We start from the raw sequence: 15832 nt of genomic DNA, 5'->3' as shown, positions 1-15832 counted from the left end.
ATGAGAACTGCCTCATGTGTTAAATTAAGGTATAAAACCAGGACTTAAGATTTTCCTTCTCTTAGCACTGCTGTGAGAGATAGAGCCCAGCCACAAACTCTACACATTTATAAGATATTTTAAGCACTAAATTGCAGAAAATTTTGTAAGAAATTCAGTTTATTACAATTCAGGTGGCATAAATTCCCACATTTACTGTAGTTCTAATATATTTGCCTAAATGTACAAGTACAACACATATATAATAGTGAGTTAGAGATGGCACATCTTCAAGTAACCTCTATTCTCAGGAAATGCAGGAAGCAAGACTTGAATGGCCATTCTTAGAACTCCAGCTATGAGAGGCTTAGAAGTTTTCCCTGGGAAAGGTCTGAGAGCCATTTCAGAGCCTAAATACTGTATCAAAAAGTCATAGGAGTTCTATTAGGAGTGGGTGTGTGGGAAAAGGAGAACGGGCAGTCACAGGGACCGCTGTGGGAATACAGACAATGTTGCAACAATAAATAAACAATGTAGTGCAGTTCTTCCAAATTTCTTTGCAATATCCATAGTTTATATTTTAAATTACATAAGAATGTAAAAAAGAACACAAAACATCTCAGAGTATATCTTCAAATAGAATAGCATTTCAAGATGGCAACCTTTTCTGTAGGATTATGAATAAATATTTGTAGCATGGACTTATTTCTAGCTATAATGAAGAAATTTATCCTCCTTCCATTAACAGCTTAAAAAACAGATAAAATGCATGAAACAACTATTTCCAGATACTGAACACTAGGTAGCTCTAGACTGTCACCCCTGAGAGAAGGGAAACAGATGAGGTTTACAACATTACCTCAGCTTCACCTCTGGAGACACACTCACACCTTGGAGCAGGGACGGAGTCCCAGGCAGAGTCCAGGGGTGTCACTGATTTGAGGTAACAGAAATCAGAGTTTGGAGAGGCTCATATGGCTGGAACTCATGGGACAGAGGTTCATAAAGAGGAAGCTGTCTATACAAGGAGCACTGAGGGACACTTGGAAGTTTACTAAATACTAAGACATGCATGAGTAGGGTGACATTCCACAGACCAGGAAGAGAGTGACTGGAAAGCAGTAAGCTGAACAATTCAGAGCTCACGAAGAACTGGGAGCCATCCAAGTTCTCAGTAGCCAGAGTAGAAAGTCCTTGGTGATCACTCAAAGAATTAGTAGAAAACCCAGTGGGTCATGCTTTAATAAATACTAAGGCTAAAGAATGCTTAGAAAAGACTACTCCATACATACATTTAAAAACTTAAAAAAAAATCCTTTAAAGAATCAAACTGAACCAAAATTAACTTAATTGTCTGCCAAAACAAAACCCAGTATTCTTTAGAGACAGTAAAATCTAAACACTCAACAATGTAATGTTCAAAATGTCTAACATACAATCAAAATTATTAGGTATGCTAAGTACGAAAATATGGTCAATAATCATAAGAAAGATCAGTAATGGAAACAGATATAAGAGAAATATTAGAATTAGCAGATAAAAAATATTAAAAGAATTCTTATAACTATTGTCCAGGTATTGAAAGGAAAACATAAACAATGTAAGAAGAGAAATTTTAAAAAAGAAGAGATTTTTTTAAAAGAATCAAATGGAAATTCTAGAAATGAAAAATACAAGTTCTGAAATGAAATAGTCACTGGATAGGACTAAGAACATATTAGACACTGTAGGAAAAAAGATCAATGAACTAGAAGACATTCTAATTAAAACTGTTCACATTAAAGCAAAAGGAGAAAAAAGCAAAAGGAAAATTAACAGAGCCTCAGTGATTCACAAATCTAAGAAATCCAACAGATCTCAAAAAGGATAAATCAAAAGCAAACCATACCAAGACACAATATAATTTCTGGAAATACTGATATAAAGAAAATCTCACAAGGAGCCAGAGAAAAAGGACATAATAAATACAGAGGGGAAAAAAATAGGAAGGATATACTTCTCATTAGAAACTATAAAATTCAGAAGAAAAGGGAGGGATATTTTTCAAGTGCTAAAAGAAGAAAACTATCAACCTGTAGGCAGGAAAAATATCATCTAAAAAATGAAGGTAAATGAAGACTTATAAATGAAGAAATATATATTCAAAAATTTGTATCCAGAATATGTAAAGAATTCTTAAATCAATAACCAAAAGACAAGTAACGACTAAAAACCGGGCAAAAAATTTGGAAGAGACACTTCACAATACAAGACATTAAAATGGCCAGTAAGCACATTAAAAAAAAAAAAAACCAACACTCAGCATCATTGGTCACTAGTGAAATGCAAATAAAACCACAATGAGGTATCACTATACACCTACTAAAATGGCTAAAAATGCGAGACACTGACAATACCAAGTGACAACAAGGATGTGGCGCACCTAGAACTCATGCACAGCTGACAGGAATGTAAATTAGTACAACCGCTTTTGGAAAACAGTCTGACAGTTTCTTATTAAACACATACTTACCACACAACCATGAAATTTCACTTTTAGGCCTTCACCCAAGGGAAATGATAATCTATGCCCAGAGGCTTGTCTAGAGCATTACTTAAAAATAACAGCCCCAATCTGAAAAAAAAAAAAACCCATAAATACAAAACAGAAACAGATTCACAGACATAGAATACAAACTTGTGGTTGCCAAGTGGGCGGGGGGTGGGAAGGGACAGACTGGGATTTCAAAATTTGTAGATACTGACAGGCATATGCAGAATAGATAAACAAATTATACTGTATAGCACAGGGAAATATATACAAGATCTTATGGTAGCTCACAGAGAAAAAAATGTGACAATGAATATATGTATGTTCACATATAACTGAAAAATTGTGCTCTATACTGGAATTTGACACAACATTGTAAAATGACTATTACTCAATTAAAAAATGTTAAAAATAAAATAAAATAAAATAACAGCCCCAAACTGGAGACAACCCAAATGCTCATTACCAGGTGAATAAACAGACTGCAATACATCCATAAAACATAACACAATGCCATGATAAAATGTGACAAACTACTGATACGCACAGCAATATGGATGAATCTCAGAATCATAACACTGGACGAAAGAAGACAGACACAAAAGGCTAAGTGTATGATTTCATTGGTATGAAATTCTAAGAAAGATAAACCTAGCCTCCTGGAATGAAAAGAATAAGAATAGTTGCTACTTGAGGTCTATGGCGGGTTGAGAACTGGCTGGGCAGGTGCCCAGGATAGGAAGACAGGACTGTTCTATACCTAGACAGCGGTACTGATTCACGGGAATATTCTGCGATTACATATCTTGTCCAAACCAGCTAACTGTACACTTTAAAGGTATATATTTCATTGTATATAAATTATACCTCAATAAAGTTTATATTTTTAAAAAAATACTTGCAACATTTGCCTGATGTTATGGACTGACGTGCGCCCCCCAGATTTAAAGGTTGAAGCCTTAACCTCCAATGTGACTGTATTTGGAGACAGGGCTTTAGGGAGGTAATCACGATTAATGAGGTCATAAGGGGGGGCCCTAATCCAGGAGGAATGGTGCCCTGATAAGAAGTGGAAGAGACACCATAGAGCTCTCCGTGTGCGCACAGAACAAAAGGCCATATGAAGACCCAGCGAGAAGGCAGCCATCTACAAACCATGAAGAGAAGCCTCCCAGAAGCTAACCCTGATGCCACCTTGCTCTTGGACTTCTTGACTTCAGAGTTGTGAGAAAATAAACATCTGTTGTTTAAACTGCCCAGACTATGGTATGACCCATATACCTGAGTGTCAAGCACAAGAAAATAAACTCATCATTCCTTACTAATCATGTTATTCTTGGGCCTATGTACCTTTAGCCGAGTGACAGCTTTCCGGAGGATGTATTGAGAGACGGGCAGTTGTTTAAATTCTGCAGAAGGCCTTGGCCACCAGGTCAGACAGCCAGTGCATGCATGAGACCCGAAGCGATGGTGCGACTTTCACACCACGAATGAAAGGAGTCACTGAAACCAGACCAACAGTGCGGCGCTGAGTGAGAGCACGCTCACAGGGGCACCTCCATCACACTCAGCTGTGGGTCAGTTGGGCTTTTAGGGAAAGACTTGCTTTCTCTGGGCTTTTGGTTGTGCCTTACTTGGCACTGGCAACAAATCCTTGGATGGTGGGCTTCTCTCTCTTTTTCTATCATCCCATTTATCAGATAAATTTCTGCAACCAATGATTCCATTAGTTCTCATCTGTCCACTGATTACAGTTCATTTATCTGGAGCAAGACTTTTCCACTAACAAACTATGAACCACCTTTCTCCTTGAAAACTAACTTAGGGGCACTCAAGGTTGGTTACAAGGAAAGGCTTCCAGGGGGAGGTGGGCCTTTGTTTTGACCACAGCTTCACCCTAGCTCCCCTCAGCCTACTCTCAGTACAGCAGCCAGTGTGACCCTCCTACCACTGAAGTCGGGTTCCATCACTCCCTTCTGGCTCAGTCTCTACAGCGGATGACAAGGCCCTCAGCAGTCTGGCCCTTCACCACCTCTCTGACTTCAGCTTTTGCTGCCCATACCTTGCTCACTCTCTCCAGCCACGTGGCCTCCTTCTGCACCTCGAACATATGGACACACACTGCTCCTTCAGGGCCTTTGCACCTGCTATTCCACCTGCTTCAAATGCTCTTCCCAACTATCCACACAGCTCACTCCCCATATGCTTTAGTCCTCAAATGTTACCAGGGAGGCCCCCTGTGACCCCCACCCCATCTCAGGGAGTCCTTACCCCACTTTCCTGCTTTAGCTTCTCCCCAGCACATCCTGCCCTCTGACTTGCTTTCTTTCTTTGTCTCTCTCATTGTTTACCATCTCCCTCCACCAGAAGGTCAGCTCCAAGAGGAGAGAAACTTTGTCTGGCATGTGTGGGACGCTCAGTAATTACTTCTTGCGTGGACAATGGAGACCTGCTCCTTTTAGAGATGAGAAATTGGAGGGGAGAAGCAACCATCCTTGGCTGCCTTCATCTTCCTCTGCCGCTTACAGCTCTCTCTGGCCTCCAGATCCTGGGCGGACAGAGACGGAGAAAAATCCTGCAGACATATGCCCCTAAAGGCAGGGCTTGGGGAGGAACAGGAAGACCAGTTACATGTGGGCCAAGGCAGGAGGCCATCTGGTGTTTGAGGCAGGCGGGGTGGATAATCCAGGATCCCTCCCTCCCTCTTCCTGAGGGCTATCCTTACCACCAGGGCTTCCTCACCAACCACCTAACTCAACTAGCACAGCATGACAAGATGCTGGCTCTCTCAGCCCTCAGGCCACCCACGCAGGGCCTGGAGCAGACAGAGCCTTGTCCACCAGCTCCGGCCTCCCAGACAAAATCATCATTGTCTTCTATGTGCTGTGGTACAAAAGGGTGGGGACACAGTGCTTTACACTTCCTCCAGACAGCCTCCCCCAACCCCTTCCACTCCCCTCCACGTCCCTGCTTCTTTTCCTCTTGTGCAATCCCTGCAGCCACGGGACACGTTCTGCTGTTGCAGAGATCAATGCGTGAGCCATGGCCTTTCCAACAGCCCGGATTCCCACAGTGTGAGTGACGGCATGTTGGGAACTTCGGTGCCTGCCACATGAAAAGGTCTGAAATGTCCTTCTTTAACCAGAAAAGCCTGCTCAACAAAAGACAGATGGTGAAAATATCTCGGTGGCCACTGTCTCTTGGAAAAAGCCATTCTGAGATAAAACTGAGTGTTTCCACTTGGAGACATAAAACTACGTATTGCAAAATGATGCTCCTCAGGCAGAAATGCCATTCAATGGCTTGCTTGACAAAGAGGCTCATAGTAAACACTTTTGTCAGTATGATTTATCTCAGTCTTCCTCATATCATCCCACCACCAGCCAGGATAGGACCCAGAACTCTCCGAGCTTCTGAAGCACTCTTGGGTTACTAAGAGGATCTTTTGTGTGGTTTTTAGAACAGAGGGGATTTGATGAGGACTACGTGAGGGACTGAATCTTCCTCTTCACATTGCATTCCACTGCAAGGAAGATGGCCTTGAATTTTTTTTTAAATGCTAAATAAATGGAACTAGAAAAAAGATCCTAAAAACTTAGAAAAATCTTTTGTTTTCCTAATATTTCATCAGCCATGGCCTCCTAACTCACATACAACAGTAAAGAACTCATGCAGTGGTAATGCATTTATCAGGCCACTTTCTTAGCAAAATGGCTCAACCGCTCTTAGTAATGCTCTCTCTCCATAGAGCTCACTTGGCAAAAAAAAAAAAAAAAGCAACAAAAACAAACAAAACAAACCCCCAAAAAACAAAGAAAACTAAACTGAAATTGCATCATTCTTCCAATGACAAATATTTGCTTTATCAATATCAAATTTATACTCTGTGCTCTATTTCCTTGACTCTGTGTAACTGTGAAAACAATAAATTTTGTCTCAATGCCAAATCACAGTGTAAGCTTTCCGAAGTCATCCTAATCAGCAATTAAACTCAAGACATGTATTATCAACAATGCACGTATCTTGATTGAAAAGCTGAAAACATCAGAGGCTAAAACTTAGGAGATGCATTCACAGGCTATGACAAGTGCGTCACAACCACTGCCCGGCCAACAGCAACTGATGAGGAGCTGCCCCACCAGCAGGCGTGGTCACGATCCCGACTGGTGATCAATTCACAACACACTTGACTTTTCATCTAGCACTGCCCTTCCTTAGCTTCCTAGTCAGAAACAGGATGGGAAACAAGGAAGCACAGTTCATGCTGTCCCACAAGAAGGCCAGCAACCACCCACGATGCAGAGTCTCAGCCTCCCTCTGCCACATGGGGGATGCACACAGTTGCCAGGGGTGAAGTGTATGGTCCACCCTGACCCAGAGAAGCCACTGCCTTGGTTTCCTGTTGGTGTCTACATTGCTCGTCTTGTAGGCCCAAGACCACAAGACAACTCCAAGCTCCCCAAGTCCCAGTGCAGTCCCAGGAATCTAGAGTTTCACAATAATCAAGATAGATAATCCATGCCAGGTATAGAGCAATCCACACTTATTTTAACTCCTTATGTTTCCAGGGAAAAGTTGCTGTGAGAAGGCCAGTTGATGGGAAAAGATACCAGGCCTAACTCTGAGGTGCCACTGACCGCAAAACACACCCTGATTCCAGGCTCACTGAAATGGGCAAGGGTACATCTCAGAAAAACTGAAACACTGCTTTCCTGTATCCCTTTAATTGCCAACCTGAGTTGCCTCAGCTGAAATAGAAATCATTATTTTAATGGGCTATTTAAGGATATAGTCTCCTGTGTTCCTTTTCAGCTTTGAAATTGAACTGTGAACCTATGACGTTACGTGCCTGCGCTGTTGGCATTTTAAAATGGCCACACACACAGTGACTATCATGCCAAGGCACACATGGAAGCCCTGAGAGCTCCCGTAGCCGAGCCTCTGGGCTGTTGGCGCCCCTGGGGTGCGGTCCAGGGCAGGGCACACTGGGCCTGAAAGGGTCCATGAGCCTCTGAAGTTGCAAAGTAATAATAGCCCCGATTTTGACCCCCCTAGTACATGCCAAGTGCTTTACATACATTATCTCATTTAATTGGCACAAAAACCCTGTGCCTAAGTATTACTCTTCCCATTGTGCACATGAGGAAACACTGCTGGTAAGCGGTGGAGTTGGGATTGGAACCCAAGCAGTCTGCTCCAGGATTCCTTCTCTTAACCACCAGAGATCGAATACCATCTCTCACCTACAGTCACCCTGTCTCATTTTAGATTCAATGCCATTATAGAAGGTTACTTGATGCAAATAGTAATAATGGGTCCCTTTAAATAACAATCAGGGAATTAAAAAAAACACCAACACTTTTTAGTCAATGGGGGAGGGTGTGATGGGAAGAGACAGAGGATTCCACGATGTGGCTTCAGAAACATATGTCCTCCTCAGATAAAAAGAGGGTGACTATTCCTCAGGAAGTGCCATCTGACTGAGGCAATGTTATGGGCTGAATGGTGTCCCCCCAAATGCATAGGCTGAAGTCCCAGCCCCCAGTAACTCCCAACGAAACAGGATTTGGAGAGGGGGGCTTTAAAAAGGTAATTACATTAAATGAGGTCTTTTGAGAAGGTCCTAATCCAGTAGGGCTGTTGCCTTTATAAAAAGAGAGGAGACAGAGAGAAGACCCAGAGAAGAGAGAAGACGGCAAAGGGGAGAGCAGAATGTCCCACTCCAAAATATGCCTCTTCAGCACTAGGATTATTCTGAGCTCATTATTTCTTTAAGAAATTGAAGATACAGGAGAAGCTCTGAAAACAGTAGAATTATCCTTCTGTAAAGCAAATTTACATTAGAAAGGCAGCCTGTATGAGGAAAAGAGCTATTAGCAGAGATCACTTTTTCTCCTGGGAGACTTATCTGCAGGGCAGGACAATCTTACCCAAAGTTTCCTGCTCTCCCCTCCCCTACTTTGAATGGCCTTCCCCGCTTTGAAGCCCCAGACCCCTATCCCTTTCCTTCCTTAGCTCAGGATGGTCTGTAAACTGCCATCACCTGGCCACCTTTGGAATCTCATTTCTTTGTGGGACTCCCAGAAGTGCATCTGTATATGGATGTAATAAAAAAAAATTTTTTTTCCCCACTGTTCATCTGTTGGGGAGGAGGAGGGTCTCAGCTAAGAACCTAGAAGGAAAGAGGGGAAACGATTTTTTCCTCCCTCCCCTACACTGGCCATGCACAAGCCAAGGAGGCAGGCCCTCGGAAAACACCAGCTCTGATGCCACCCTGATCTTGGACTTCCAGTCTCCAGAACTGTGAGAAACTAAATCTCTGTTGTTTAAGCCACCCAGTCTGTCACCCTTGTCATGGAAGCCCTAGCAAACTCCTACACAATGCTCTGCATTTACCATACCCTTTCCTCTTTCTGGATACAGGAAACAACAGGTCCCAGTCTCCATGCATTGGGGTGAGGTCCCTGTGACTAATTGTGAACAGAGGACTACAAACAAAAGAAATACGCTTCATTTCTGGCCCAAGGGACTTAAGAGTAGGCATTAATCCTCTGTGGTTTCTCTCCCCTCCACGGCCATGGGCCACGGAGACTGTGTGTTTGAGGTAGTACAGTTACAAGATGGCACAACTTACGTCACACTGGCTCCCTGAGTGACTGTGTAGAGCAGGGCGCTCTACTCACCCGCTTCGGATATAGAATGTGAGTGAGAAATAAGCTTTTTTTGTTTAAAGGCACTGAGATTTAATTTGTGACTACAGCAGAGCCAAGCCTTATCTCACACACAAATCAACCTCAGAAAAGCCAGGGTAACAGAAATAGGTATTTCAGGAGTTTGTGTGCCATTAAGTGAACCCATATTAAATGTCTGTTTTTGTAGGTTAAAAAAAGAGGTCAAATACGGACAATTTTATTTGTTCTTCTTCTAATTGTACATATTTGCAGAAAAGGCCTTGGAACCAACAAATCCTATCACCCCTAGTTTACAAATGATACCCCTGAGACCCATTCAGGCGTCCTGATTTACCAAAAGCCCAAAAACATGTTCACAGAAGAACTTGACCCCACACTAGAAATTACATTTCTTTTTGTGAAGGCAGGTTGGTAGCATCTATTAAAAAGTACATATTAAATAATAACCATGCTCTTTCTTATAACAATTCCACCCCTGGGAACTGATCTACCAGAAATACCTGAACAGGTGTGCAGAAACACATAAATAAGAGGACCCACTATGCTAGCCCTGTATAAGATGGTAAAAATTTAGAAATAATCCAAATGCCCTCTCACAAGGAGCTGGTTTAACAAATGCTTCATCCATCTGCACTCAAATCTATATACTGTCGTTAAAAAGAAAGGGGTCAATTTCTCTGCTCATAGTAAAAGATGCCCAAGTCAGATTAATAAAAGCAAGAAAGAATACCTAGAAAAAGAAAACAAAAATACCACTCATCAGAGATTTATTACTATCCATGCACAGAGGTATATGAAGTACCCAACACTCAAGGGTCACTCTGTGCCCTCCCCATCGCCTCCATCCTGTATATCACTTGGTTCATTGTAAATGAACCCAAGTAGCTGGTCTAGACCTACCACCTACCAGCTGGGTGGTCTCAGGCAAGAAGCTTCAGTTTCCCCACCTGTAAAGCTGAAACAAGTTATAGTACTTGCTTCAGAAGTTGTTGACAGGAGTCCATGAGACTACGTACATAGAGCACTTAGAACAATGCTCGGCACAGAGTAAGTGCTTAATAGATATTCACCATTATAGTAATGACAGTGATACTCATCTCTGGAACCGAAGAAACAAGGTTTCTTTAGTTTGTATCATATTTACTTCTCCTTTTTTTAATCTCTTTTAAGATATTATCTTGTCAGGAAACATAATAAATCATCCTGCTTATTTCTCTTCCTGAATTGAAATTAAAGGGCAACACTTTTTAAAGCAGTGCTTACCCCAGTAAACTCTAGCAATGTCAGGCATTCCAATACTTCATGGAGCTTCTAAAGACAATTTCATTATTTCATTACCAAACTGATAAACTGCTTTTCTGAGACTTTAACATTAACAGAGTCATTCCCAGGTAAACAAATTGCTTATCAGGTATAACCCAAGGTGTCTCCATGACGCATGTGGTGCACTCAGCCCTCTGCTACTGGGGGTCAATCTGGGCCTTCTCCTCCACTCATTTTGCTAACAGAGTGGTTATGGCAAAGGTCTTTCAAAGGCACAAAAAGAACCTTTTACATAACCACAGTCTACCTTAAACAGGACTTTCTATTTGAGGGCTTTCTGAGGGCATTCTAAGTATTAACTCAACCAGCTAGGTGTATTTCCACAGACATTGAGCCTGAAAGAACTGTGCAGCGCTAGAAACAGACTGGAATTAAAATAGAGTTCACCCACAGTTCTGATCCAGTGTTTCCTTGGCCCATGGATGCTCTGCGGAACCAAGTACCATTTAGACTGCCAAGAACCAGTGAGCATGGGTAGGCTATCTAAGCTGGCAAATTACTGCTACAGAGGTGCCCAGAATTAAAGGATCTTTTTGAGTCTTTTGTGGCAGCCCAGACAGGTTGTGTGGCTTGCCCAAAGTTTCACAGCTGGTCAGTGGTACAGCTAGCTAGGTCTGAAACCCAGGTACTGGCTCCCCAGTAGCCATGATCCTGTAACTGCTGGCAAATCATCATTCTTCCCTTCTTGCTTCTTGGAAAACCAAGCAAAGTGAAAACAGCTCACTCAAGGTCAGAGGGCCGGTCAAGCAGAACTGGCAATGACAGCCAGCAGACTATAAAATCCTAGAGGGTGGGTCCTCTGCGCCTCACCTACCCCGCAAGCCCTATGTAAATGATTTTGTTGATTGTCTCCCAACACACAAGTTTAGAGGAAGTTTCTCTTCTAGATTGGCACTATGTGTTTAACTTCAGGTTCTGACACACGAGTCTGTTATTATCAGAGCAGGCACGCCCCCCAGTGCCCCGACCTGGCGGCTGGCAAAGGTTGAGGGGAGAGATACCCACCGCTCTACCGAGGTGGTCTTGCAGCCCTAGCTGCTCCAAGCTCGCCCATAGCAACTGTCAGCGACGTTTTTCTGGGGTTGGCAACCTGGAGGCGGTTAACTGGTGTCCGACTGAGCCGGAAGCAGATGGTTGGTCACGACTAGTCTTGAAGGTACGGCTGAATACATCTAGCTAAGCCTTTATAAAGACGAGGGTGCACGCCTCGCCCACCGCAACAGTCCAGGGACCGCGTCTACTTGATCCTGGCAACTAAGGGCACTTCAGGTGACATTGAGACGCCCACCAGGTCGCCCCCAAGTTCGGAGAGGCAGCTCGCCTACGAGCTTCCGCGTTGGATGAAACGCCTTCCCCTGCACCGCAGACCGTTCTCACCTGCACTTTGCGACGTCCCACAGCGTGAGCACCTTCTCTGCACCCATGTTGCTTCTCCCCCACAGGAAGCGGGTGCTATATGGCTCACGCTCCGTCTGGGTGCCCAGCAAGCGCAGTCTCGGGAGCTGCGCGCGCGTGTGTAAGTGGGTCATCTGGATCGCGAAGTCCTGGGCGCCAAAGCGAGGGCACCCAGGCTTCCTGGGCCCAGATGCCCCTCCACCCATGCCCCAGGGCTGAGGCTGGCTGTGGTTCACTTCCCGGGAATGCAGGCAGCTACGCAGCCACTGGAAGCAGGAGGAGCAAGGCAGGGGCACCGCGGTTGCACGGAGACAGCGTGGGAAACTAGGGGCGCAACAGGAGTCACTGCAGCTGGTCCCAGGTAGCACCAAGGCGGGTGACGCTGGAGAAAGTACCAGCCAGACGCGGACCACGCTGTTTGTGGGCAATTGTATTATTTGGAATTATAAACCGGACGGTTATAGCAGACACTCGAAGTGCTCCCCTCCTGGGAAGAAAGAAGGGAGTTGGGCACCAGGACATGCAGAGGCTGGGGGTGGGGGGTGGGGGTAGGGACAAAAAGCCCCTCCCTAACTGCAAGGTGTCTGAAAGGGGTATGGGGACAGCTCTGAGTGCGGAGCTAGGAGAGGGCGGGGCGCGGGACGAGGGACTCCACACGCGGGGCTCACCTGGAGGGCGCTCGGCGGGTCCATGCCGGTGGCAGGCGGCTGCTGGGCGCCTCGTCGATGCCCGTAGCCCGCGCCGTAGCCCCGCACAGAGGGCACAGGGCAGCCGCGCCCCGCGCCCCGCGCCCCGGGCCTCGCGCCCGCGCGCAGGGGCTGGTCGTTCCGAGGGACTCTGGCCGTAAGCCTGAGCCTCTTTGCGCCTTCACTCCCCAGGCACCTCCCGAGGCCGGCGAGTGCCTGGGTCCTAGCGCCCCTCGCAGGGTGTGAGCCCCGACTTTGAGCCCGCTTAGCGCCACCCGCCCCAGCCACTTCGATCCCGATCCCGGCAGTGCCTCTCCCGCGGCTAGCTCAAGGGAAGTCCAGTCTCGCCTGTGATGACCAACCTGGCGCTTCTTGGGACTCCTCCTCACCATGCCCACACTTTTCCACTCTCTTCTCCGTGCGCCTCTAACCACCCCCACCAAAACACTGAAGGATCGGATCTGCCTCATTCCTCAACTCAAATTCGTATACACTATTATTTTAAAGAGATCCTAAAGTCAAAGACACTAGTCATTATAAATGGACAGATAGACACATACATACATACATACATACATTCCGTTCTACCTCAAAGTTAAAGGAGGACTTTTGTGTTCAAATGAATTTGTAAACGACACCTGATTAGGTGTATGTTGCAGGGAGGGGTGGGCCGGTGAGGGTTTATTGTTCCTCAGCTTTAACTATGGGGATAATTTACTAAAGTGAGTCAAACAAAGGTACAGCTACCCTTACCACCCCTTCCTAATCTGTTTAGGGAGCTGGAATCTAAGGCCTGGGCAGATACTATGAAGCTTTCAGACACTTGGAAAAAGTAAAGAATCAGACCTAATTAAATGCTTCAGCTATAAATAAAAGCCATCTAGCTGGTGGTTATTATCACGCCTGCCCCATACCTGGCTCCTTTGGAGTGACGAGATTTCTAACAGAGACCCAGGGAGCATTTACAAATCCTTTCCCCTCTCAGCTGCCCACAGGGCTGAGTCAGTCTAGCCAAAACCAAGATCAACAACAGCAATCTTTTCCTGCTGACTTTCTCATCCAGACAGGCTGATGAGATTCCTAATGGCAGAAAAGGAAAACAAGTCATTTTTAGAAGTAAAACCTAGTACATAGGACACAGAGAGAGATAAAGAGAAAACTATTATTTTGGTGTTGGCCATAATCTATAGAGGCAACCATAAGGCATGAGAGCAGTATGAATATAGCCTTTATTGCCTTTTTCTGAGGAGCTCAAAGCCTTCTCCCTCAAAAGCGCTCCTCTCTGTATGTGCAGACTCTAAGACGCCCTCCAGTTCCCCCACCTCCTGGTGCTCATGCCTTTGTGGATCCCCTTCCCTTGGATGTAGGGGAAACTGTGACTTGCTTCCTATCCATAAAGCAAGGCCAAGGTGATGGGGATGTCACTTCAGTGATCATGTTACATAGTCTTGCTAGGAGACTCTCTCTTGCTGACTTTGATAAAGCAAACAGCCATGTTGGGGAGGTCTGTGCGTCAAGGAGCCCAGGGGGCCTCTGGCCTAGAGCCAGTAAGAAACTGAGGCCCTCAGTCCAACAAACTGAAAAGAATTAAGTCCTGCCAACAACCAGGAGAGCTTGAGAGTGAACCCTTCCCTAGTTGAGGCTTGAGATGAGACTGTAGACCCAGCAAACTCAGAGGACCTGGTAAAGCTACTCTCAACTTCTGACCCACAGTAACTGTGAGATAATAAATGTGTGTTGTTTAAGACACTGCATTTGTGGTAATGTGTTATGCACAATAGCAAATCTAATACACTTCCTCCTGCGACAGATGGAAAAGTGAGGCAAAGGAGACAAGGTAGAAGGGTTAAGGTCATTGAAATAGCAGCATAATCTATCATTATTTCACAATCATAGCCTTTTAAGGCCCTGTATAGACAAGGAAAAGCACAACAGCGAAGACATCAGGAGGTGAAAGATCAAGTTCAGGTTGAGATTTGGCAGAGGGGGAAAGCAACACAACTTTAAGAAAGTCTGAGGCAAAAATAACCCAGAAGGTAAAAGGCCAGCGTGAACGACTCAGGGTAAATCAACCCAAGCAAAAAATACAAATATTTTCAGAAAGAAAAGGAAAGGACAAGGAAAACAAGAAAGAGAAAAACAATGACGAAGAGACAATGGAGGGGGAGGGTGCAGCTCAGAGATAGAGCACATGCTGAGCATGCACGAGGTCATGGGTTTGACCCCCAGTACCTCCATTAAAGAAAAAATAATAATGATAATAGGTAAATAAATATTACCCCCCCAAAAGGGACAATGAGGAAAGACAAAGGCACCGAATTCTTTGAATCCCTTTTCTAATTGTCTGTAAAAGAAAAACAAAAGCCGTATTATTCATCCCTGTAAGTGAGGGGATTTTCAGAAGAGCTGTTCAAGAAGTCCTAGGAGTTCCCCTGTGCACGGTACACTCTTGTGTCAGCCAGCAGGTTGTCCGCTGTTCCCGAGATTTTGCCTGAACACAGACAGTGTCTCAAATCTATTAGCCAGAGTTCTAAGGGTTCACATTTCTTTGCTAGATTTTTGGCATCTTTGGATTCCAAGTGTCTAAAAGTTTTCTATTCCACCCCTGCTCCAATACAGCAAAATAGAGCCCAATACTTATCTACTTCATCCTGCTGTGTACCTCGAAGGGGATTATGGAGTGATGTATGCTGAAGCAAGGGGAAGGAAACACAGAAGGAAGAGAGGAAAAGAGGAAAGGAGAGAAAAGAAACCAAAGGCACAGAGTTCCCAGTCTAGGTAGGGAGTGGCTGGGAGGTCTCGAACAGCACCACGAAGCCCTGCTCTCACTCTTCCCATTGCCCACTGGGCACTTCTCTGTGAGTCCCACCGATATTTCACAAAGTTTCTGACCCAGGAAGAATCATCTCCCCACCAAATCTGATTCCTGGTGGTTAAGCCACTAACTCTCCCAGTGCAAACCACTGCCACCTGGCTTTCCTTCTTCCTCGCTCTCCAGGCCAACCAGCCACTTCTTCCACTGTACGGTCACTGGTCTGTCCCACCCTTTGCATCCCTTTCAGCAGGAGTGAAACAGTGCCTCTCTCTCCTCCTGGACTAAGCCAGGTGAGTAGCAACAGCCAACACGGTATGATTTGTTGGAGTTCAGCCTGCTCCCTGCTCATGCCCGTAATGTCTCCTCCACCCAGATTTTATAGGGCTTGTAATTTCCTCAAAAGTGTTTTTTT

General features: G+C 44.9%; 1 protein-coding gene across 6 annotated transcripts in view; it reads right to left on the bottom strand.

Annotated features, from left to right (window-relative positions):
* PDE8B (phosphodiesterase 8B) overlaps nucleotides 1-15832 on the bottom strand; it is a 287039-nt gene that overhangs the window by 202609 nt on the left and 68598 nt on the right. For 2 of the 6 annotated variants that reach the window (XM_032474661.1, XM_032474665.1), the window contains exon 1: nucleotides 12588-12832. The exons of 3 other annotated variants lie outside the window; for them this stretch is intronic. In XM_032474661.1, coding sequence (XP_032330552.1) covers nucleotides 12588-12611 — 24 coding nt within the window. In that variant the 5' untranslated portion in view covers nucleotides 12612-12832. Of the gene's footprint in view, nucleotides 1-12587; nucleotides 12833-12967; nucleotides 13006-15832 lie in introns of those variants that run through there. One more of the 6 variants, XM_032474656.1, reaches the window with a different exon arrangement.

Source organism: Camelus ferus, chromosome 3 (genome assembly GCF_009834535.1).
Source record: "Camelus ferus isolate YT-003-E chromosome 3, BCGSAC_Cfer_1.0, whole genome shotgun sequence".
NCBI lineage: Eukaryota > Metazoa > Chordata > Mammalia > Artiodactyla > Camelidae > Camelus > Camelus ferus.
Note: the sequence above shows the minus strand (reverse complement) of the source record. Positions and strands in the feature narration are given on the sequence as shown.